This window comes from Sander lucioperca, chromosome 5 (assembly GCF_008315115.2).
Source record: "Sander lucioperca isolate FBNREF2018 chromosome 5, SLUC_FBN_1.2, whole genome shotgun sequence".
NCBI classification, from domain to species: Eukaryota; Metazoa; Chordata; class Actinopteri; order Perciformes; family Percidae; genus Sander; species Sander lucioperca.
In genome coordinates, this window is record NC_050177.1 from 33,751,008 (window position 1) to 33,776,337 (window position 25,330).

Sequence of the window (25,330 nt, forward strand, 5' to 3'; positions counted from 1 at the left end):
GTCTCAAATTGAAATGAAATGGCAGCCAGCAATCAAAATTGAAAATAACATTTAAAAAAAATCATAATAATCACAACACAGTTATAACTGGGAGTAGGAAGGCATGTTTGTTGATGTGTGAGTATTTGTGCACAGATTCAGCACCTGGCTGGAGCAACAATGGCTTTGAGCAGCTGTGTGTTTGTGAAGCAGAGCTGAGCAGCAGCAGGACACCAGAGTGTGTTATTAAGGTCACAGTCAGCTCCGTCTGAGTCCGCAGGAATTACACCAGGCCGCTTTACTGCTCCACTCTTAATGACCAGTTGTGGCAAAAGATCACTGGACATATAATTGCAAATGTCATAGATGTTGTAATAAGACACAACCCAAAATAGCATTTCAGTACCAGCGGCATGACCAATCAGCTTCCATTTAGCATGATCAGTTTTCATTATGAGCTTGTAAAAGTGCCACAAAAAGTAAACGTTTCAGGCGGCATTACATGAAACAGAGCCTTTCATTTTTTTTGCAGATAAAAGAAGACAAATCACAGCACATGGATGCAATTAAAGGGCCAATTATGTAAAAATGGACTTATTCGCTCTGATGAAGTGCAACAGCAACAATTTTCTGGTTACTCATGCAGTTGTATAAACTCAGCACGTGGATTGTGTTAGTTGTAAAAGAACACCTGCTTGACCTTAAAATGCTGCAGGCATCCATCTTCACTCTTTTTTTTCTCTTGCTTAACACTCATCCATAGTACGATGGGTTCAAGTGCCCCCTTTTTTCTCTTTGGATGGAGCATTTTCTGGGATGTGCTTCAGTATGTGGCAGGAGGTGTCAGCACTTTGTTTCAGTTACATAAAAAGCCAGAGGGCTCGAGAGGAAGCAGCTGCTGAGAAATGAACATTGGTTAGAAGGACAAGCCTACTTGAGTTTGACTTCCCTCTGGGACTGTTCCATTAACACCGTGATAGATTTATGGGCCTCTTGACTTTTATACACTTTGTTTTGTCATTACAAGGCAAGTTAAGCAGGTGGAAGCGCAGGCATTTTTTAGAAACACATTTTAAAGATCAGTCCTTCAACAAAACTCATGTTTTGCTTGTTTGGGTTGGGTAATGATCCTGTTTCTTGGAGAGAGAAAAAAACCTTTTAAACATTCCAATTACATCTGCCTTACCAAGATAAAACAGTACATATTGTGCCTCGGCGCCATTAAAAATCAAGAGCTGGCAACAGATCTGTCTGAAACATTCTCAAAGGTGAGACAAAAGAGGATTGAATTATGCTGATCATGTTTCATTTTACGTTGTTTATCTGCCTTCGGTGCGCACTTTTCAAACAAGCACTCTGTGTGTTGGCTTGCAGGGGGAAAACTTATGTGCTTTCCCGGGGAATCCTGGGTAACATGACCAGCTTTGGAACAAGATAGCACAGATCACTGTCACCTTGTTAGCAGCACAAGCATCCATCACACCACTCTAGCACAAAGCTTATGTAAGGTATTTGACGTTGATGTGCTTGAGCCATGGCTGTGTGTCAGTGGGTTCAGTGTTTTCATGTGCATGTGTACAGTATGTGTGTTTAATTTTCCATGTAGTCACTGCCCTTAAGTCTGGGACTTACCAACGGGTCTGGACCTGCTCTCCTCACTCCCAATTCAGCCTCGTGGGCTGCCAGTAATCCCTTGAGTACTGAGGGAGAGGGGTGGGGCTGGCAGGGTGGGAGTGGACGAGGTGCTCGGAGATACTAAAAAAAAATTGGTATGGCATCTATCCCTACAGGTAAAGGTAGTGCCAAGAATGGGGCTGTGTGTCCGGGAATTCTAGTGCTGGCTTAGCCGTATAGGTGAAGCCCAGCAGGGCTTGCTGCTCTTCTTCAGTCAGTTCACAGCCGTCCAGAGTAAATAGGCATCCATTGCTTGCCCAGAATAAGACCACACGCACCTGGTGTACGACGCGCTTTTCCACTGGTAGATCTCTCTCTTGACATTTGAAATTTATTGCTAAGTGTACAACCTGGTTTTATAAAAATGTGCTAAAAAAGCATGATGTGTGCTCTGTACATGCTGAGCGAGGCATATCCCAATCAGTGAAGGATTACAGGAGAAATGTTAAAGTGAAAGAGTAGCCTTGTCCTAAAAAAAGTGTAGGAGGTGTTTTAGTTAGACATTCACAGACCACAACATGCCTAAAACTTTATGTTTTCATGCGAGGAACTAAAACTGAATGTCTCAATGGTGACGGAATTCATGTCCACAACACGCTAGGTGTGTTTTGGTTTTTGCTTATTTCGCAAAATGTTCTCTCCCCTTGCTGTAATTAAACACACACACACACACACACACACACATACATATGCATGCACTGACAAGTGCAATAGACACACACCGCTCTCTGACAAGTGAAAACATCACATGGTTTAATTTTGCTCACAAAAAACTTCCACGCCAACGTGATAATTTAACATCAATGTTTATTTAAAATTGTTAAAATATTTACAAATACAAATTTCACACGGTAAGTGCACTATAAAAAAATACAAAACACAAGAACAAAATGTGTTGGTTTTATTCCTAAAGCAAATCATAGAAGCTGAATTAATTCTTGAGTTGTGCAAAAAGCATTACACTTCAGATGAAAGATAAAAACTTGTCCTGAAATACAAGGCAATAAATTGCCCCTAATTTACTATGGCGATAAAAAAAAACAAAAAACAGAAAATGTATGTATTGGGTCTAAATGGCTTCCCTAAAACCAACACCACAACCACATCCCCCTGACCCTCACCATCTAAAGACAACACGCTGGCTGTAAATCCTGAGAGGGAGGAAAAACGTGGTGTCATCACTCTTACAGCCACTGATATTACTCATGGCTTTGACAGCATGGGAGGCTTCATAAAGGACAAACATTCAGCTATGAACACAAAACAAGCATTGTATAAATCACGTGGGTTGAGAAAACAAACACGCAAAACTTGGAACGACAAGCGAAACTGATGGACGGTTCGTGTGAAACGTTTGCTCAGTTGGCTGACGATTCCAGCCTCTCAGTCAGAGGGAGTTCCCCCAGGTCGGACTGTCCCTGTGGTTGTCTGCTGTCCTTTACAGTGCAACAAAAAACACCTGTAGCATTATCTTCCAGGAAAACCCCATACCTGGGATTTAGCACCTTTAACTGTGACCACATAAGGAAGTTGATTTGGAAATAACAAAAATATCCCAGACAATCATCTGTATAAACAAAAGCATTCTTCCATCGAGGTCATTTTGGTCCTCATGTCCTTTGGCATCCTTTATCCACCTGTTTTGGGGTTTTATAAATCATTTCAATCCTTTTCCATGTCAAACTGACACACTTTTATACATGTAAATCACTTCTTTACCGACCTGTCCCTCCAACAAATAAATTAATTCATTTCAAGACAGATGTTTTTACTACTGCAGGGAAAAAGTATATACACATAGAAAAGGATATCTTTATATAAAGAAGTCCACGGTTGGTGCGTTCAACATGATGATGGTAGAGCTCGCAGGAGGAAAAGTGGACCACAAAGGTCCCGTAAAATGACTTTTAACTATTTTGTTCCTATTTTCCACATCCTTCTCGTCCCCCTTTTTATCTTCGTCAGGCTCCTCTCTGTGGTCTCAAACACATCTCTGTATATGTTTGAGGGGAGGCAGAGCATTGTGATCCATTTTTAGCTACATTTGCAGGACTTCACTATCATATTGGACAGCTGCTCCACCTGAAAGTGAAAATCAACAGTAATGTGATAAATCATGTAAAATCAAGTGTTTCTTTCACCTATAATGTTCTGTAAACATTTCACCTCCGAATGAAGGTTACTTGGCTGCGGTATAGATACCTTGTGTTGCCTGCCCACGTAATAGAGGATTGGCAGGGGCTCCAGTGTCTGGGGAACACAGCAGGGCTGGGCAGAGGCTCCTGGGTTGTGATGCTGGTACAGGGCCAAAATCTGTAGACAATTATATGAAAGAAAGACATGAAAACAGAGAAACTCAGCTCAGAATTTCATCACAAACATGTCATGCAAAGCAATAATACTAGATAATAATAATACAGTTCGAGTTAGGAGCGTGCTTTTATTCAAATCCACATATAAGCCACAAAGTGTTGCTTCTTGATTAGTCTTTGTATATTTCATTTAATATGTGTAAATTAAACATTCCTTGATTGATTAATACAACACTCCATGGATATCCATTCGGTAGTTGTCGAGATATTTCAGTCAGAAAAAAAGTGGTTTTGGTATCAGTCAAAGTGCTATATTATTTAAATTAGGCCTGCAACTAAGGATTAGTGTCTTTAACAATTAGAATATTATTAGGTTATTTTATCAAATTAATCAATTCATTGTTTAGTCTATAAAATGTCAAAAAATTGGGGGAAAATGTCTTCCAGCAGCAGCAAAATCTCACATTTGAGAAACTGGAAGCACTGATGTTTGACCCATGGCATTTCTCCATGGCATTTGTATGACTTGACTCGCTCTTTTTTTTGGTTTTCCATTGGCAAGGCTGTGGATAGTACCTGATATTTCTTTGTTACCACCTTGTTCAAGGTTCCAAGCGAGCTGAGCCGATACTACAAGGGGGAGTTAAAACACTGTAGGCCACTGACTGGCCAGAGAGAACCGACACTAGCGCGACTCAGGACAATCCTGCACTAAGCCGCCATTTTTGAATTGCCAAGCTACCATCAATAGCGGTTGTACTTTTTTTTAATTCACTCCACCCAGATTGTAAAAAAAAAAATCACAGCCCGCAAAACTATGCCGTACACTATGCCGTTTTTGACGGAGTGCATATGCTCCTTTGTTTGGGAGCCAATGAAATGATTGAAGATGATGTCAGGGCAGTTTCATGCAATGGTGCTATGGTGATCAGCTGAGAATCCTGCCTACACGTACTATCTGCACTGGAAAACCAAATAGACTGTACTGACAGTACTGGTACCAAAAAAGTGAGTCGAGTTGAGCAGAGCAGAGCCGTACCATGCAGTGGAAACACGCCATAAAATGATTAATCAGTTATCAGAATTGTTCATTTTCTGTCAACAAACTAATCGACAATCATTTCACAAGCCGTGACTCTCATACAACACAGACTTAACCACTTCATGTGTTCCACATTTCTTATGGTAACCAGAGGGGGAGAAAATGAAGTTGTAAGAACGTTTTTTAGTCTGAGCTGCCAAACCTCACACGGCATGCGGATTGCATGCCACAGTGAGGTGTTAGACTATACCTGAGAATATTTGTTTTCAGCATTCCAGATGTAGGTGCAGGACCCCATGCAGTAGTTAGCATTGTAGCCTGTTGGCTTATGTATCCACTTCCAGCCCAGATCTTTCCTGAAGTCGATGTACAAGCTCCTCACGCAGCATGTTTCTGACTGGCTGCATGAGAGAAAACAGGGAAATGTCTTTTTTGAAGTGTGCGATGAGACGGCATTGAGATTCTTTGAGCATAGTTGCGGTGGAAGGTCCATTTTCAAAATCAGTCAGTTTTAATGTTGCACTAACAGTTTCAAATAAGTTTCAATGTAAGATTACACACATCCCGTCAGTGTACACATTTTAGCTGCATCTGGGAAGTCTGTCCCATCCTAAAAGAATTTCTAAGATTTATTGCGCAGTGCATTTTTAATGTCAATGAAATAAAATACAACACAACAATTGTGATTTGTGCAGGACTGCTTACGCTGTACAGGTATCCTTTGTCTCCGTGGAGCGTTTTTTGCGCGAGGTGAGGTGGCTGCTGCTGTTCTGAGGGATGGACATGGTCAGGATGTAGGGTGGTTGCTGCGTCAACATTTGTATAGTCCCTGTGTCTCCCCTACCAGGCTCGATCCCAGAGATGGTAAAACCGAAGACACTGTCGTCGCTTGTCTGGCTGCATTCACAGAACAGCCGAAGTTGGAAAACCTGCTCATACTCTGGTGAGACAGAAATTTACAACATTGAGCAATTTAAAACTGGTTGCTTACTCTATCTGTGAAAGTAAATATCATCTGGAAATTGCATGAGGTTGCACTAAACAACTGGACTAGCCAGTGGTGGAATGTAACTAAGTACATTTACTAAAGTACTGTACTTAAGTACAACTTTTAAGTACTTATACTTTACTTGAATCTTTTTTTCATGCCACTTTCTACTCCGACTACGCTACATTTCAGAGAGAAATATTGTACTTTTTACTCCACTACATTAATCTGACAGTTTAAGTGACTTTACTTACAAATTAAGATTTTTGCACACAAAACACATGTAGTTTATAAAATATGTTTTATTATAAATTAAACTACCCAACAGAACTGTTTTGATTGTTTCCAGTTTCTAAAACGTGAGGAGTTTTCTGTTAAGTACATTTTCCTGATGATCCACTTACATACTTTTATTTGAGTAACATTTTCAATGCGGACTTTTACTTGTAACATTGTATTTTACCAGTGTGGTATTAGTACTTTTTTCTAAGTAAAGGATCTGAATACTTCTTCCACCACTGGACATAGGGGCATAGTGGTACCAGAGCAATAAACAAAGCTTATTTATCTCACCGGTCCCTTTGAGCCAGTTCTGCAGCGTCTCAGTGACATCGAAGGACAGCCATTTGTCTTTCCACTGGTTGGTGATGAAGCGGGAAGCGAGGTAGCGGGCCGATGTTCCCAGACCCTGGTACAGCTCCACCCGCTGCTCAGAAGCTATTGTGGGTTTCTTGATGAGCATCCGTAGCTCCGCACTGGTCAGCAGGCGGTAATCCCCCACACTTTGCCGAATCTCAGAGATGTTGAAGAACAAGCTTTTGGAGGTCTTGGTGGTCACTGTGTCATTTTTGGCTGTGGGATTTAAAACAATTACTTATTAGGAGATTTCACAAAACCATGTCGGGCACTAATTAATCTTAACACAGATGACGACTGAGTCTTTGGATGTATAAAGGCATATTAGAGAAACAAATGGAAAACGGATGTGTTACTGGCCTGTCATATAATCTAGTGTCTTAAACCAACCTTATCCATACAGATGAGGAACTACTTTGAATGGGAAATGAGATTTAAATGTTCTTCTTTTAAGCGTTGAAACTGTTTGGTCTGCACTTTTTAACCCGCTGAGGTCTAAGGGCATTTAAATATTTCTTCTTAAATTCACATTTTAAGGATATTTGCATATATCCAGATACCCATGTGTAATATATCAAAATTTTCAGAACAAACTAAGCTTTCTGAATAGTGTTCCAGAGCAATGTGTAAAGAGATAATTTGGCCCTAAAGTGGAAAAAGGTGATGGTCGCTTTTTGATATTTTTCAAATCTCTTGTGAATACAAACCTAAACTTGATCGTTTTGTGGCTTGAAATGAGTTTACAAAAGTATTGGGTTCACACACGTAGTGTAATATATGAATAAAATAGTAAGTAAATGTCTAAAATTTAATTCTGAAATAATGCTTTTTGAGTAAGAGTGTTGTCAAACATCGCTTGGACTCGCTGGTGCGTCTTTTGTTCTGGTTAAAGAGCTATTTATGATATTTTCTAGTCTTTTAGAATTTGTTATTTTATCAAAAATATAAAAGCAAAACTACAGAGCACTTTCTAGCGTATGTAGGAGAATATAAATATTGGATCAGAGGCACACACTTGTGCTGTGTTTCTCTCCTCTCCTCACCTTTCATTCCCTATTTTCCTCCAGGTTCCTGATCAAAGACCAATATTAGTGGATGGATGGAGGATGAGAACAACAGAAGCAGTACCGAAAGGTTTTGGTATAAGGCAAATCCATTTGGTGGTCATGGAGGGTTTGTGGAGCTCTGTTGTGTTTTTTATATTTGGCAGGCCACAATAACGGTCTACACAGAAAACTCACTTTACTGCAAGATCTTTTGGCACAAGAACGTACACTTTTTGAACTATTCTAAACAGGACATTGAGACAAATGGGTGCTCTAAAAGAATAATTAATGGACATGACGTTCAAAGAATAAGGTCCATTTCAAGTCCAAGTTCAGATTCTTTTAGATATGAATGCTTTTCTGCATTTGCACTGTTTTAAAAAGTCATTTCTATAAGTATTTGCTTTACTATATTTGCACATTTGATGCATAAAACTCTGCAATGTACTACATAATGTAACCCTGGGATGTTTGTTACTGTTTTTCATAACCAAACTTCAGAATTCTGCACACACACTAATAAAATGGAATAACCAAATTCACAGTGTTACTCAATTATCTTAACTGCAGCCAAACATTCATCTAGTCCAGCTGCTGTAAAGTTGACCATAGAGAGAGTTTTGTTTTCTTACAGTTTTCCCATATCACGACAGCAGGGACATTCCCCTTGCAGAGGCTGATAGAAAACAGAGCCAAGCTACTGGAGCCTTTAACACCATAAATCTACCAGCGTTACATTACGAAGGATTAAGTCGGACGGAGACGTGCAAAGATAAGTGGAAGATGGAAGGAAGATGATAGAGAGTGAATCACTGTGTAGAAAGAGAGAGTGAGAGGAGGTGTAGAAGGAAGGGGGTTGTAACAGGCAAAGAAAACAGCAGTGAAGTGAAGAATGCACTCGTATGAATATAAGTCACAGTTGTGAGTGGTGAAAGGCTGTGAGTGGGGGTGCAGAGAAATTGGAGATGTGTATCAATGGAGCCAGGTCTGGCGCAGGCCCAAACCTTCTACTCTGCCTCAGCCTGCCAAAGCCGGGATTCTCTGCTCTTAAGTCCGGGAATTACTTTCTGACAGGAGCTACAACCCAGTCTTGCATACTTGCAATCCAGGCTGTGACAGGATCCTCCATGCCATGGCTGCTTGTGTATCATTTACCAGTATCACCATCTGTGTTGCTGCTTGGGTAGTGTTTCACCCCTTGTGAAGCCAAACTGAAACTGAAAAAGAGCTGGCGTGCAGTGAAAAAGGAAATGAGATGACATTTTACTGGCCCCACCCAGAGCATAGTCAAATGTTTAGTTGTAAGTACTTGAATGGAAACATGGAGTGTCACAACAGTGCACAGTATGCGAAGAGCGGTGAACTGATAATGACGTACCAAGCAACACCAAGCACGGAAAGTTATCGTCTCCGGCTAGCTTGAGTAAACTAAGATAAATGTGTAAATGTGTTAAGGGTTAGAAGTGTTTACGAAACAGGAAATTATATCACTTCCCCTAAAGAGCATATTGGCTACAGTACCATAATTACGTTAAAGCTTTATCCTCACTTCTACTTTCCAATTAACTCAGCGTGCATCGTCTTCCTATCACTGAACAGCTCATCCGATCAAAATACAGCATTTTTAAATGACAAAGTGTAAAATGACTTCTCCATGCTCGGCTGAGAAAAAGCCTTGCTCTTCCTGCTCAGGGTAAAGATAGATAGCAGCCTGTCCTGCGTACTAACATGGGTGTGGGGGGGGATTTGTGTGTTGAATCAGGGCCTACCTGCAGGTAAGCCGGGGACAGCTGTTGTGACAGGTAGGGAGACAGCTCTGTAATTACCAGTGGGAGGAACCAGATTCCAGCAACAGGCTAAATACCTGCCTCCTTCATGTGCTCAGCTCCACCCTCCCACAGCACATTCGTCAATGTCTAGTTTCCTCACCCTACCCTATTTTACACATACTGTCCGACCCTTGTTGCTACTCTTCATCACAGGGCAGCAGCAGCTTCATTCACTCTTGAATATAATAATTACTCAGTGAGCAGTGAACTCATTTCACTCCTGAACGGCCGAAAGTGGCTGCTTTCCAAAAGGGGAAAAGAGTTCTTTCTGTAAACGAGCGGAATTACATTTGGACCAATACCATGTCAAATGGGAGAGGTGAATTTGTGTGGGCTTCAAGGGGGGATGTGACTGTTAATTTAGTGAATAAATCTAGCCTTATCCGCCACACAATTACTATGATGGAGGCTAAAACTATTAAGTTCTAAAATGCTCTGCACACAAATATGCATCCCTGTAGGCTGTTTGGGGTATCAGGAAAGTGTGAGTCGTCCAATAAAAAGAAACCACAAATTGAAGTGACGAATAGTATTTGTTAATAAACAGTCATCTGTCTTTTACTTCTTACAGAAGAGCAATTTTAATAATTGCAAAACACTTCTTGCTAGGCCTACACACGTACACTCATACACTTGATTTTCCCAGTGCGTAGAGGTTGAGTCTGTTTTAAGGAGATGTGCTGAGGGTTAAGAAAGTAGATAGGTGTTCTCTGGCATTCCATAGAGGTAGGAAACACATGCGCCCCATGGGCACCGCTTGCACCGGACCTGAGTCACTCAAGATCTCAGTGGCCATCAGCCTGCCTTCCTTCCTGCCAAGCTGCCCCATCACAAACACGCTGCAAACACACTAATAATAAGCTCAGGAAACTCAGCAGAGAGAGAGACGGAAAGAGAGAGACAGACGGGTAATCATGGGCAGAGAGATATGGGAATGAAATGGAAAAGGGTCAGGGAGAAGGAGATATGATGGAGAACAAGTGACAGGATAAGCAAGGGAGAACCCAATGCTCAAGTTACAGGAAACCCCCCAATCCCTGAGGGACAGAGGGAGAAAAAAGAGAAAACTAAAGAGAGAGAATGAGACAGGGTGAGGGTGAAGGAGTGCATTTCATGTTTTCTCACTTTTTTTCATAATCCCCTCCTTTTCTTCGGTTTTGCACTAAGCAGAACAAAATCATGCCCCTTTATTTTTAAAGTCCCTTTGTTCTGCACACTCCTGAGCACGGTCCATCCACTCAAGTCTTTCTTTTGAAGTGGTGGATAAAAGAGGGATAGTGTGGATGCCTGCCTGATAGGGTGAGGAGTATAGGCATGTAGAGAACAATGGAGCAAAGAAACCAAACAAAAAAAAAGATCTGTTTATCATAATAGTTTGGGAGTCATTGCACAATTACAGCCAAAAACCATTTGGCTGAACAAAAAGCATATACAGGCTAGCCAAACAAACATCGCTAATAAAGCAGTAAAAATGCCATAGACACCACGAAAGCAACACACAGAATCAGACCAGATGCAACACACAGTCCTGCTAACTTGTAACGCCTGTGAGCTCTGAACTCCTCAGGCTGCCTGAAGATGTTGGGTGGAGATCAGAAGGGGTACACATGTTGAGGAAATTTATGGACAAGATTGGAACTGACACCAGCCATCGGGCAAATGCTGATTAATTTGGGCAAGCGGGTAAAAGCCAACCCCAGATTCAGGGCATGGGCACACATGCGCGAATGCAGGCGAGTGACCAAAGAGGCGATATTCGTGCTAAATGTGGGCAGTGCAGTACGTGACGCACACGTAAATCAGTTTGCTGGTTTTTAGTCTGTTTGAGTTGTTGTGAGTGTTGTTTTTTGCGAAATATGTTATTGGTACATTTTCCATTTTCTTACGTTAAATGCCTGTCTCCCGACTCACTGCCAGCCAGGCAGCATCTCTCTTGTGGGGTAGTTTGTAATTGTCATGGCCAATATCATACAATACTGGCTGTTCAATACAGCAACAACCTCCATCAGGGCTCCCTAAGAATACTACAGCCAATGACAGGCAAGTGGGATTAACCACACACAGTTATTTGCTATTCGTTGAGGCTGCAACTTCGCCGGTCAAAGTTCAAAGAACTCCATGCGATGCAAATTTGCTTTGCCACTGGAACCAGAGAATGTAGAATAGAATGGAAGTGAATGGGAGGTGAATATTCGCTAATGTAAATCTTGCGCATGTGTAACTGTGCCCTCGCTCTCATTTTGGAAGGTTTGTCCGCTTGGCGTTTAGCCTCGCTTCATCTGCAGTATATTTTCGAAGCTTTCTGTTAGATGGGTGCTTACGCTCTGGCACCTGGTTGCTATTTTTTTTTATTTATTTTTTTATAGAGGTTAACGCCCAGAAACATCCTGAATACAGCAAAATGAGAACATACAGGCAGAGGACAGGGTCGCTGCAGATACAGACACCACCATATGAGAGCGATTATTTCTCTATAAGTCTATACGTTGTTTTGTAGGAAAACCTATACCCATTGTGCCTTGGCTTATTTATGCTGAATTGGGGTGGATGACATATTGGCTTTGAACGACAAAATACCTTAGACCTTATTTTTTTATGCATTTGTAGTTCTCGTTTCAAAGGGCACCTGTTATTTTCCCAGATTTCCTTGTTAATGTTAGATCTGATGAAAAATGGAAACAGTCATCCCTGGGATCTTTGCTTCCATGTGTGTGTGACTTAAGCAGTGTGCACCAAGTGCCTGTAAATGTTGGAGCATAAATGACACTCCAACTTTGACTTGACATTCTTAGTGCTGTAGTTAAGCCATCAGCAATTGCCCCCATTCTCGACAATGGGCGTCCATGTGCGCACATGACTGATGTATTTCTGTTCTGAGTTATTTGATACTCACCGGTCATGTTGAACTTGTGCAGCACCTTGGCGAAGTACTCTTCCTCCTCCTGTTCAGTTGAGATGTCTGTCTGTACCTCGGTCTGCTGCTCCCTCAGCATCTCCTTGGTGCTGTTGTAGAGGGACAGCAGGGGGGTAGGGATCTCCTCCTCATCTCCTGCCTGATCCGGCTCTTTCGGCAAACGCAGTTTGCTGAGGATCTGGCTCCTGATGGCCTCGATGCGCTTTTTCTTCACCATCTCCAGGTCCAGCGTCTTACATGTAGACATACCACTTACGTTGCCCACCGTGTACACAGCCATGAGCATCAAGAGCGCCAGCTTCATGGTGCCAACCTGACTGCTTGCAACCTCTTATGCGCTTTGGTTCTTAGCAAATCCTCCCTCACCTTTTCTTTCACTGCCTTTCCTCCGACCGAGGATGCTTATAGAACAGTGAATCCCTCTGTGGAGAGGTGTGAGTGACGCAAGGTGTTGACACACAACAGAACAATTAAAGCAGTGTGGAGAGTCCTCAAAGTTCGGGACTATTGGTGCCACTGCTGTCGCTGCTGCTGTGAAAACCACCTAACACTTGTGTCTTCTTTGCATAGAAGCAGTTGGAGAGAATCTCAGTGGGTAGACAGACGTCGAGTGATGAGCCAGCCTCTGACTCAGCCACACAGGTAACACAATGACGTCCCAGACGTTGATATGAGTCCAATGCGGAGCTGTCAAATGCTAACAGAGCCCGGCCAAACATGTACACAGACAGTGCGAGAGACTCAGAAGATACTCAGTGAGTTCAAAAACATCTACCAACACTCAAATACTAAACAGAGCTGGTTCTGTACTCACAGACCAACTTGTGATATGATTTCAAGCCTCCACCCACAATATTAAATAAAATCCTTTCTTACTCAAAGCAAGTAAACCTCCATGTGTCAGCTCAAGGCTGTGTTGCTCACCAGGCAGTCTCTCTTTACATGTCCCCAGAGACGAGTGAATGGAAAGGGATCTGTACAACACTCAGCAAAATGAAGAGTGGTTCTGGCAGAACCCAACGTGCTTCCTATCTTTTCAGCTGACACTGTTTCCTGTCTTCCTTGACCCACAAGGCCTCTTCACCGATGATTCAGAACGGACCTGAACATGGATGTGTCAAACAGGCCTTCTCTAAATGTCTCCAAGAAAGAGAAAATAGCAAAGATACGTCCCGCGCTTAAAGGGGAATAATGGGTGTCCTATTTCTCTGTTTTTTTAAGTTTGATCAGATGACCCCAGGGGCTTTGAGTCAACCCAGAGCTAATCAAATATCCACTGTGCAAAGAAAGTATATTGTAGTATCTAAAAATCTCACTAACTTATTCTACACCAGTTCACACACCTACATGTATGCAGTCAAGCCATCAAGAAATGTCCCCACGGAAAAAAAACATCTGATAAACTTGTATTGCTTTCCGTTCTGACTACCTCTTTTTAGCAATAACAGCATGTGATCTGTGTACAGCTGCAGTTCACCAGAGAATGCTTTCAACGCCTCCGACTCATGCCTACTTCACACACAGAGCAGCTGTCTCTGTAACACAATGATGGGATCTCAGTGTATCGAGCCAGAGATGGAAACAGCTCAAGCGAGGGATGCTATCAGAAGATAAAAAATACAGCAATGTCTGTCAATCAAACACTGTCCTCTTGTAACAAAATGTTAAGTTTGACACACCTTCTCTCTAAATGAGTAGCATCCAGACCCAGCAGCAGCAACAACAGCAGGAGTAACAGTCCCTCTTAGATCACAGTGTTTTGAGAATCAGATTGTAGTCTTGTCTCTTCCCTATATCCATCCATCGGTATCACCTCGGTAATGCCCTCTGCAGCTTCTTCACACCTCCCTTCTCGAGTCTCCTCTGACACAACTCCCTATTTGCACCTCTATTTAACTCCCTGTCTCTCTCCCTTTCTCCGTGTGCGCTCCCTCTCTCCTGGTGCTTGTCAGAGCTTGCTGGTGACAAAGTGATTTGTGGGAGCTCCAAGCTCAGCTAACTTCTCTCTCCCTCTCTCTCTAACTCTTTTTTTTCTGGTTCCTGTTACTCGTCTAATACAGCGAGGAGCTCTCCGCCCAGGAAATGAGGGTAACGGACGCAGTGTAAAACATCTGCTGTTTAACAGAGCTCTGCTGCCTGCCTTCTGTCCACATCAGGAAGCCAGGAGCTGAACACGCTGAATGACTGACTGAGGAACCAGCTCTCTCACACTCATGCCCTGTCTGCCACTGAGACAGTGATGACTGACATGTCAACAAGCCCTGCATGGCACTAGTGTCCCACCAACTGACCGCCACATTTACCTGGAGGCTGTGAAGGTGAATGCCTGCCAGGCCAAAGAACTGAGCCACAGCATGTCTAAAAGTAGAGCGGTGAATTTCAAGGGATGGAGAGCCAACAGGGCAGGACTGTGTGGTGCACTGACCTACGTCTGGGTGCTTTTTAGAGGGCAGATTGTGTATTTTCAAAAGGAAATCTAGACTAAAACAAAACAGTGATGGTTTCAATCATTTCGTCTCTGTCTGAGGGATGATTCATCTGGGAAGTAAAGATAGTAAATTGCCATAGTTCAGTCTTTGGTCTTGGATTTTGTTTTTTTTGGTTTTGTCCTAAATGTGTTTCACATGGTTGTTTATTGTCTTCTATTATCTGCGACAGTTACGAAGAATGAGCTATTCATCAAACACCAGCAATAAGCGTTGACATTTAACATAGGAAAACCCAAGGCAAAAATCCCCTAAAATACCAGCAATAATCATAACAGAAAAAATGATCAATCAAACAAAGATACTACAGACAAGTTGTTCCAGTGTCAACAGCACTATATATCCAATTACCATTAATGATAAGAGGGTAACAACAACAGTGTGGCTATCAATTGTCAACAACTACAGTATCACTGTACCTTGTTCTGCTGTGTTGATCTGTGGGAGCCTTGATGGGTGTGCACTGCCGCCTGTTGGCAAAAGATGGTACATCATTTAGAGGAGGATTTTCCTCTTGGTGACAACTCAGGTCATCAACCTCAACCCTTATGTTTAAATATTTTGTCTTTTTTTCTGATCCAGACTCTTTTTTTTTCCAGACAAACACAACTGCATAGGACAAATGTACACAACTGTTATAACAGTAGTGTCATCGAGGTACAGAGAAGGTGTACAGCAGACATAATTACAAATCTTCCTGTATTATTTTGTCTGAGATCTGAGATGAGCAGCACATTCTTCCATATAGCCACAGATTTTGCTTTGGTTAACAGTCTTGTATTTAAAAAACAAAGATAAGGAGCATTTCCTTTTTCCTCCTTTAACCAGAGATGCATCCGGTGATAAAATTAATGGTGACTGAGTCACTATCAGACAAACAGAATATGAAAGCAACAGAGGAAGCCACTGAACACTGCGCTACATTTTGCTCAAGCAACTCAAGAGTTCTTGTTGTGCAAATGAAGCCTCATTCAAAATCCTAACCCTAACCCAAAAGTAAATGTTCTGTCCTATTTTCTCTGCTCTCCATTGGTCTTCTAATATACTTCTTGGGCCTCTGAACACAACAACCTACGTGCCTTACTGACCCCGTTCAACCAGCACGTCTTACTAGTCTGCCATGGGGCATTTCATACCCTCCACCACAAGGCCATGATGCCAGCACCTCAAGGTGTCTGTGTGTCTCTGAGCACAAGAGTGCAACATAGTCTGCTTTCCCATCATTCACTGTGAAGTCCTAAATGATTCCCCGCCTTATTCTGCAGAGTATCCCATAGAGCTGTGGTAAAGTCTCAGAGCCAGACGAGCCGAGGGAGGACCTCGGTGGAAAAATATATTCACAGTCAACATAGAAAACAGAACAGCCTATAAATCATGCGACCACATCAGAGATGGTCCAGCATACATGTCATATCTGTGGCAGAGTGACATGATGCTGTAGCTTTTTTGTGACTGGTAAAGCTATACTGGGCAGTTGAATGAGGCTTGCTATGCAACTTTATTGAAAAGCATGTAAAGCACACAGGCATGTTCCTATTTCAGTACATACACAGTGGTAGAAGAAGCACTGGGATCTTTTACTCAAGTTAAAGTAGAAATACAACAAAGTAAAATACTAAATTTGTCAGAACTCAGGAAATGCAGAATTGGACCCAAGTGCAGAGAAAACAGAGAGACAGGATCAATTCAGTGATGTATTGTCAAAGTGAAGGTATAGGCTCACAGGCAGGCTGGTACAGGTTCCAGGTAACAGGATTACAGGGTAGCCTACATGAATCAGAGGCTTGAAAGCAAAGGGCAAGAATCAAAATTGACAAACTGGCAGGAAATGAGTGGAAATGGGCCAGCTAAATACTGCAGAGCTTATGAGGGAAAGTGTTAACAGGTGGACAGGTGGGCGGGGAAGGTCAGGCAACTGCAGAGCAGATAAGGGAAGAGGGAACAGGTGTGTACTGTCGATGGATGGGAATTAAATAGGGAATGTGTCTGGAGAGAAGGGACAAAATTACAAGTAGCCTACAAGTCAAAGTATTACTCAAATAACAGAGGTATCATCAGCAAAATGTACTTAAAAGTATCCAAGGTAAAAGTAGTCATTACGCAGCTAAATGGCTGCTGTAAGTGTTATATTATACAATTAGATTATTATTACATCTATGTGTTTTAAGAAAATAAGCATTTTTTTAAGCTGGACAAGTTTGACCTATTTATTTAACTAGGCTACTTTATGTGCTGTTATTTAAATAGATCAAATTGTAGGCTATACATTGATCACGTTTTGCATGTAAAATCTTAATCTTCAAATAAATGTAGGCTATACCTCAAGACTGTACAGTAGGCCTACTTGTTTACTTTACACCACTGATTAAAGTAAAAGAAAAATAATTAGGCCTGTATGCAAAAGCTATAAGCCTAAATAAAATGTTTGGGTTTTTTTTACACAAAAATGCATTGTATAGCTATCTATTCTCCTCCATTATTACATGCTGAACTTAGTGTTTTTTTGTGAACTGACATATGAACAATTCAACTGACTAAATTGTCATTTATGAGCCATAGCCTACAATTAGTTACATAGGTTATTAGGCTACCCTCTATCGCCTACTTCCAGTAAGATTGGAGAACGTTTGTGGGATTTTGCTTTTGTTCAATAGGCTACTTGCTCGTATTTAAGTACAATAAACCTAAAAGTAGTGGTAGTAACTGAGTTATTACAGAATTAGTATTTTATCCTATTCCTAGCTAATCGATAAGGAAAACTAACGGTCTAGGCTGCTTCCTGTTAACGTCGGTCCACACCTGCCGGCCACCTGTCTCCTTGGTTACAACGAACGTGTATCCACATGCGTGTTTTAACTTACGTATCCAGCTTTGTGAATTGGGATCCTGTATCATTGTTGCTCTTTTCTGCGACGTTTCTAAGGGGTAAGTTAAAATTACTCGTTGTGGATATTTATTATTTCGGTGTTCATGAATATACGAGGGATGGTTTCAGTAGGAAAATGGAAAGACTTACACTGAGTCAGGGGACTGTGTGTTGAAGGGAAATACCAACCAGAGAGGGTTACCAAGGTAGTGACGACGCACAGGACGAGGAGACAGCCGAGGGAGTGTGTTATAGTAGCAGAGACAGAGAGAGAGAGACATCTGAAATCCTAAGTTACCGCAGCAATATTTCACACTGGCGTTATGCATTTAAGGCCCAAAGAGTCTGCGCACGCATACACGTAGCTTTGTGGACTTTTGATGGACTTAAATCATCCGCAGACTCGCTGCTGACTTGTCGATGAAGACCCTTTCAGATTGGGGACAGGTGAGTGTGCTTTTTATGCGGGTTGTGACACTAAAAACTGTAGTTTTAAAAGGTCTGCATGAGTTGGTTTTGTCTACAAACAACACATCTTTCGAACTGTGGAATTCTCTCTCAGGTGTCAAAGAAAATGTATCAAAATCAGTTTTGTAAGGTTAGGAGGAAAACTGCAAACTCCAAATAATACCATAGACATGATATAATAATGTTATTTCATTTGGGGTAACCATTACATTTTAGTGAGGTGCTGTGTTTGTTTAAAAAAAAAAGTTTGTCTTTTGACAGGTGACAGCTATAACTGCCCAATGGAGAAATATGAAAAGCTGGCCAAAATTGGCGAGGGTTCCTATGGTGTGGTGTTCAAATGCAGACACAGAGATACTGGCCAGATAGTAGCCATTAAGAAGTTTGTGGAATCTGAAGATGACCCTGTCATTAAGAAGATTGCATTGCGAGAAATACGTATGCTGAAGGTGAGAAGAGAGTAGCACGCAATAGTATCAGGTTTGCTCACATCCAACACCACAGGTGGAAACGTGCATGCACACAGGTACACATGCACTCATTATTGTAAGTTATATGATCTTCTGTCACTGTTGTCAGGAATGTTTGATGTATTTATAGTATTATTATACACACACAATTCATATACAAGACAGTTTCAAAGACCATTACAGACATTTAAACTTTAGAAGAGACTGGAAACAAGCTTTAAAAGACTGAATTAAATGTTTGTATACACATTATTTTCAATTCTGATATAAAATTGAAAATAATGGCATACAAGCCATTGACACATAGGAGGGAGAAGAAAATAACAGGCTGCCAGAGTTTGGGCAGACTTTAGATCCTCTGTAGGTTTAAATAAATATTTTGTCCAACATTGCGGGCTGTTGGTCGAGCACTGAAAAAGTGTCCCATCTGTTGCTCCTGCAGCAGCTGAAACACGTGAATCTGGTCAACCTGATGGAGGTTTTCAGGAGAAAAAGACGGCTCCACTTGGTGTTTGAGTTCTGCGAGCAGACGGTCCTCAATGAGCTGGACAAACACCCTCGAGGGTAGGTCATGTCTGCCATGTCTGTGAGTTGTTCTGAATTAGATCAGTGAGATGTGGAAGATACTGAAGGGCCACATACTTAGAAGTTAATCTTCAGAGGTGCATCTGTTATTTATATTGTTTGCACCTCTCTAAGGATCCATGACAAACGTGTAGTGGTGAAAAGTACATTTACGCAAGTACTACTTGAGTACAATTTTGAGGTACTTGTACTTTAGTATATTACTTTCCTTTTATGCTACTTTATACTTCACTACATCTCAGAGAAAAAAAATGTTGTCATTTTTACTCCACTACCTGTATTTGACAGTTATAGGTACTACTTACTTTGCAGATTAAGATTTTAAACAAAACCTATGGTCTCAACCTAATATATGATGCATTGTTAAAGATCCCGCTTACATGTTATCACTGACACGGGCCTAACCCTAACCCTCTGCTGCATAATGAGTACTTTTACTTTTGATATGTTCATTACTTTTAGCTGATAATACTTACTTTACAAAATGGATGCAAGACTTTTAGTTGTAATGGGATGCTTTTATGTGTGGTACTGTTACTCATGCTGAAGTAAAGGATCTGAATACAGTACCTCTACCACTGCAGAAGTGGGCCTCTCTTTTTAAGCAGTTATCTGTTTGGCATACAGTTTGCCACATAACTCATAATAACTGTGTTTACATGTATTTCTTAAGAGTACTGCTTATGAGAGAAGGGCAGCAGAAAGGAACAGCCTTACAAAGAGGGAGTTAAGACTCTTGCCAAGAGATTTTCAAGAGTGTTGGCAGTGGAGTGAGGAAGGAACAGCCAAGTCAAAAGCAATATATTATTAATTATTTAAGGGAAAGGTTTCTTCTTTTTTCTCAAAGCATAAGCACGCCTCACGCAATCTATGGTCACAAGATTTTAGTTTATGTCATGTGAAGTCATACATCAAGGCCAGGCGACAATGGCTAGTTGCTAACAGAGCATTTTTCCTTTTCCGACAAGGCTGTGCAGCAGAAACCCTAGCTGATCCTGAAAACAAAGGCACTGTTGCTGTTAGAGACAGGCCTAAGGTTACCCAGGTGACAAGAGGGCCGTGTAAAGCACCACGTCTTTTATTTTAAATAACAGACAAGGAAAACATGACTAGTAAATAGGGCTTCTTTTGTTCCTCTTACTATAATCAACATTCCTTTGTCTCTCTTCCTCATCAGGGTTCCAGAGGCTCAGCTGAAAAGTATAGTGTGGCAGACTCTACAGGCTGTCAACTTTTGCCACAAGCACAATGTCAGTATATTTAAACTTTTTTTCTATGACTGTCATGTATTTAGTCTTTGATTTTCTCCCGCATTCTTTTTCTCTTTTTCTTCTTTTATGTCTTAAAGGATAAATTAGAATTTTTTCAAGCCTGCCTTAGAACGATACTTTCATGCGATATGTACAGTAGATTGAAGTTAGTGGTCTCTAATATTAAAAAATATGAGGGACAAACAGCCTCATATGAGCTCCAGCTGACTTAATGAGGACTGTGTATTTTATGCACCATGTTTTACAGTGTAGTTGGAAAGGACAAATTACTTTAGCAACATAAACTCTCTCAGTGTACATATGGCATCTGATTATTGTTCAAGATAAACTGTAAAAATGTAACGTGTTTTATTTTTTCACTGTTTTACTGTTGATTTGATCTTTACCAAACATTTTTATAGTTTTTTGGCTCTCATATTCTAACTTTATTTCTACATTTCAACCTAATTAGTGGAGCACTTTTTAGCTGCATCGTTGCATTACATATGCTATATATGAAGTTGTTATTATTAATTATTATATCAGGTAAACAATTTCTGACTGGCTGCTCACAACATTGCTTGATATACGTTTTCCTGCGACAATAGTTTACTAATTCCCAGGATCTGACAAAACCATCTTACAGCATATTTGCGTAGCTCCGTTTTCAGTACACAATATGTCCCCAGTCACCTGTAGGCAGTGGGTTGGATAATGAGCAGGAAATTGAGCATCATTTCAAACCACAATGAACCAACTGTGTTTCCCCACTTTAATTCCCGCAACAGGAGTCATTGAAGTCTCAGTGACTGCAATGCAGTATTTAGTTTCAATATTTTCTTTCTGATGTCTTGCTATTGTTCCTCCACGTCCATTCCTCATCTGTCAGCCTTAATATATGCCACTTTCTCTTGTACTAAGAGACTGTGTATCAGGTTGCCAATTCCCTGATGCTGAGCATTTATGTTGCAGTGCATCCACCGTGATGTGAAGCCAGAGAACATCCTCCTCACCAAAACCGGAGTCATCAAGCTCTGCGACTTTGGCTTCGCCCGCATTCTGAGTAGGTCATCCAGAAAGCGAGTGCATTTATGTGCATTTAGTGTTAATCTGCCTCTAATTACTTATTCAACACGAAACCTGAATCAGCTCCTGCTGATGGCCTCCTCACTTTCAATGTTTCAATGAATGCACTCTATAGGAGGACCATTAAGCCAGTCTCTGTGTAGTGTCTCTGTTTACACTTCCTGCCTTAGGTTTCGGTGTTATGTTACCATACATGCAGTCCTTCAACATGCCTTGTAATCCTTTCCTCTTCAATGTACGTGTTATTTAGTATTCATTATTCAGCATCTAAGTGTATATGTGTCTGTACAAGTTATCTCCATCTGCCTGTGTGGCGGTATGCTCAGCAGGACCAGAAGATGAGTACACAGACTATGTGGCGACTCGCTGGTACCGGGCCCCCGAGCTGCTGGTCGGCGATACTCAGTACGGGCCTCCTGTGGACGTGTGGGCTCTGGGCTGTGTCTTTGCTGAGCTGCTCCACGGGAATCCACTCTGGCCTGGAAAATCTGACGTTGACCAGCTCTACCTCATCCGAAAAACTTTAGGTAAACTGAGGGGCGATATCAACGGGTGCTTAACAGAAACAATTTACCTATGGATGCATTTGCACAAACTGAATTATTATTACGAAGAGAACATATACAGATTGCATATGGCACTGCTTTCTTAACAGCTCTCGCGATCAGCAGATGGATTTAATGGAGTTCCGTTTTCAAATTTGTGCTAAAAATCACATACCTTCTATCACAATGGTTTTTGGTGGTTTGCTTTGCTTACACACCACAAAGAAACTGCACTAGTTAGCAGACCTACATCTACCTTTTTCAAACTGTATTGGCCCGGTTGTTTGGTTGACTGCGTTCACACAAGCTAACTAAAACCAAACGGGCAAATGCACCAGAGGGTAACACAGGTTAGGTGTGAAAGCAACCTTAAGAAATATCAATAAACTTTTTAGGAAATTTGGCCTCTCTTACATAGACTTTACCAGTTTAGAAAGCAGACCAGTTTAGAAAGCAGGCCTTCTCCTCACTCACAAAGCCCTCCACAACCAGGCCCCCTTCTATCTCACCGACCTGCTTCACCACCACAGTCCTTCCCGCAGCCTCCGCTCCTCTAATGCCAACCTTCTGTCGCCACCAATCATGACCAAGCACCGGACCTGGGGCGACAGAGCCTTTTCTATAGCTGCCCAATCCCCTCTGTAACTCCCCAAACACATCCGCGACTGCATCAATCTTTTGTTTAATATTGTGTTTTTAAGTGAGTGAATTCTCGTAGTATGTGTATTTCCGTTTAAAAACTTTATAAAGTGTCTTTGAGTGTTAAAAAAAGCGCTATATAAATATAATGCATTGTTATTATTATTGCGCTTTTATTTTTAAAGCTATAGTGCGTAGTATCTGTCTCCCCCATGAGGAATTCTAAGTAATGACATCAACACTGTTGGCGCGTCCACATGATACAAGCCTTCACATGCGTCCCCCCTCCTCCACGCAGTTGCTAGTAGCCAAGGAGAACACAGAGGATTAAAACGGACTCTTCAGAATAGGTAATCATCTTCACTCGAGCTTCTGCGCCGAAAAGTCACTGGACGACACCATGTTCTGAACATAGTCATACTGAGAAATACAGAGAGAGTTGTGTGGAGCCGATAGTCTTGATTAGCTTTGAAGTAACTCATTTGGCAATGGCTTGAATGTAACGGACGTTCATTAATATCAAAAAGTTACGCACTAAAGCCTTAAGGAGACAGCTAAACATTCGTAAAGTTTGTTAAGGATCTTAAGGTTTGCAAAGCATTTACCAAAATGTCCACCACTACACACACTGATCTCCTTTCTGACCTCAGGTGACCTGATCCCTCGTCACCAGCAGGTCTTCCGCTCCAACGTTTTCTTCAGTGGAGTCAGTATTCCTGAACCCGACACAACGGTACACAACCTGTTCCCATTGAGGATGCATATGTTCTAAATAGAGAGGTGATGAAGTCTAGATAACGTTATAATTTCCCATTTATTTTTTCTATTAGGAGCCCTTGGAAAAGCGCTTCCATGGCGTGTCTCCTCATGCCCTCAAGGTTATGAAGGTATGTTGTTTATGTGTGATAGAGCCTGACTGATATACAGGCCGATTTTAGCTTATTACAGATATGTTGGTGGACTGTATATGTTGGCTGATAAGTAACAAGAAATTGAAGTACAGAACAGCTAAAGCTACTATATGGTTGAGGTCATTTATAACCAGTATTGCCATATCATACTGTAGTTTGTTCAGCACTGACAAACTCAAGGCAGAGTTAATGTTCTGAAATGCCAAATATATTATCTTTGTGTGAGCAGTCATGCCTGGTGATGGACCCCTCTCTCCGGCTGTCCTGTGAAGAGCTGCTGGAGCTGCCTTACTTCCAGGAGGAAGGAGTCAACTGGGGCCGTGAGGGTGAGCGCCTGGGAAGACGTCATGACAAAGGCTCTCGACGCAGACAGCCAGGGGTAAGTGTGCAACACGGCGACTTAATGTTGTAAAAAATCGTCCCATGACCCCAAACTTACAGACTGGGCACCCTGCTACAGCCACATATATACACTTCGGTTAGTCACTGTAACTTAACAGGTACTTGCTTGGTCACTGGGGCTAGATAGAACATAGAGCCGGTTAATCACAGTCACTTCACTGAGACAGACACTGCACGTAACATCTTTTTAGTATTAAAGATTCACCTCTATAGGCTTGAAAATGCTGCCATGGGTTGGTTTCTGCATCCCTATGCGTAGTATGTTCCAAAAAACTGAAAATTCAGACACAAGAGCTGCTTCCAACAAACTGCTTATTTACCACTGCCATACATTTTAACCCTCTGAGGTCTAAGTGCATTTTTACATATCTTTTTAAATTCACATTTTAAGGATATTTGCATATATCCTGATCCCCATGTGTTTCATATCAGAATGTTCAGAACAAACTCAGCTTTCTGTAAAGTGAGGCCCAAATTTGTTCCAGAGCAATGTGCAAAGAGATCATTTGGCCCTACAGCTGAAAAGTTGATGTTCACTTTTTGAAACTTCTCAAATCTCTTGTGAAAACAAACCAAAACCCAATTGTTTTGCTTGGACTCGTCGGTGCGTCTTTTGACCTCAGAGGGTTAACCTGCATGAATTCAAACCGACCTCTCAAAGAATAGACTATCTACTTTTACCACATCTTTCGTAGAGAACTATTTTAGATGACAGTTCCTCTTCCTATTTTTTAGCGCTACACATCCTGATAAAGCATCATCTCAACCTTTTTTTTTCTCTCTCTCTTCCCCTTTCCTCTCTTTAGGCTCAGTACCTGCCTCAGTTACCAAACAGCAACATCTCACCAGCACCGGATGTTAAGAAACAGGTGAAGCATAAATATCACCTGCCTAACATTTAACGAAGCAACTAATTTGTCTTCAAGTCTGTGGCTGAACTTAGAGAGATTGACTTGTGCTATGCTTTGTGCAATCATTTCAATACAGTCCATTTTGAAGACGCATATATTCTTGGTGTGACAGTGAAAAACACTTGTCATGTTTGTTGACATTATCACTTACTATTCTTTACGCAACAAACAAAAGTTAGGGCATTTACAGTTACCGGTTAGGCAACACACTCACAGTACTAATACCAAAGAATATAGAAAGTGTCAGTGCTGAAAACATGGGTACATTTTCACATCTCTATGAAAATGAAA

At 41.5% G+C, this 25,330-nt stretch overlaps 2 protein-coding genes across 5 annotated transcripts; one reads left to right on the top strand and one right to left on the bottom strand.

Annotated features, from left to right (window-relative positions):
- Positions 1–3,138: 3,138 nt before the first annotated feature.
- On the bottom strand, positions 3,139–14,560 carry tgfb1a (transforming growth factor, beta 1a). Its single transcript, XM_031285154.2, has 6 exons — positions 12,400–14,560; positions 6,569–6,847; positions 5,713–5,947; positions 5,258–5,408; positions 3,856–3,966; positions 3,139–3,735 (listed from the first exon to the last, which is right to left on the bottom strand). Exons 1-6 carry the CDS (start codon positions 12,722–12,724, stop codon positions 3,688–3,690), a joined length of 1,149 nt encoding a protein of 382 aa, XP_031141014.1. The 5' UTR covers positions 12,725–14,560; the 3' UTR covers positions 3,139–3,687.
- Positions 14,561–17,659: 3,099 nt separating this feature from the next.
- Positions 17,660–25,320, top strand: LOC116039978 (cyclin-dependent kinase-like 1). Of its 4 annotated transcripts, none has more exons than XM_036001275.1 (11): positions 17,720–17,831; positions 18,199–18,219; positions 18,502–18,689; positions 19,153–19,274; positions 20,473–20,545; positions 21,518–21,608; positions 21,958–22,158; positions 23,466–23,548; positions 23,646–23,702; positions 23,956–24,105; positions 24,935–25,320. In XM_036001275.1, the coding sequence occupies exons 1-11, from the start codon at positions 17,750–17,752 to the stop codon at positions 25,028–25,030; spliced, it is 1,164 nt and encodes a 387-aa protein (XP_035857168.1). In that variant the 5' UTR covers positions 17,720–17,749; the 3' UTR covers positions 25,031–25,320. The 4 variants fall into 4 exon arrangements, with proteins under 4 accessions (XP_031141030.1, XP_035857168.1, XP_035857169.1 ...); XM_036001276.1 differs by having other exon boundaries at positions 17,722–17,831; positions 21,961–22,158; XM_031285201.2 differs by having other exon boundaries at positions 17,744–17,831; positions 18,174–18,219.
- The last annotated feature ends 10 nt before the right edge of the window (positions 25,321–25,330 follow it).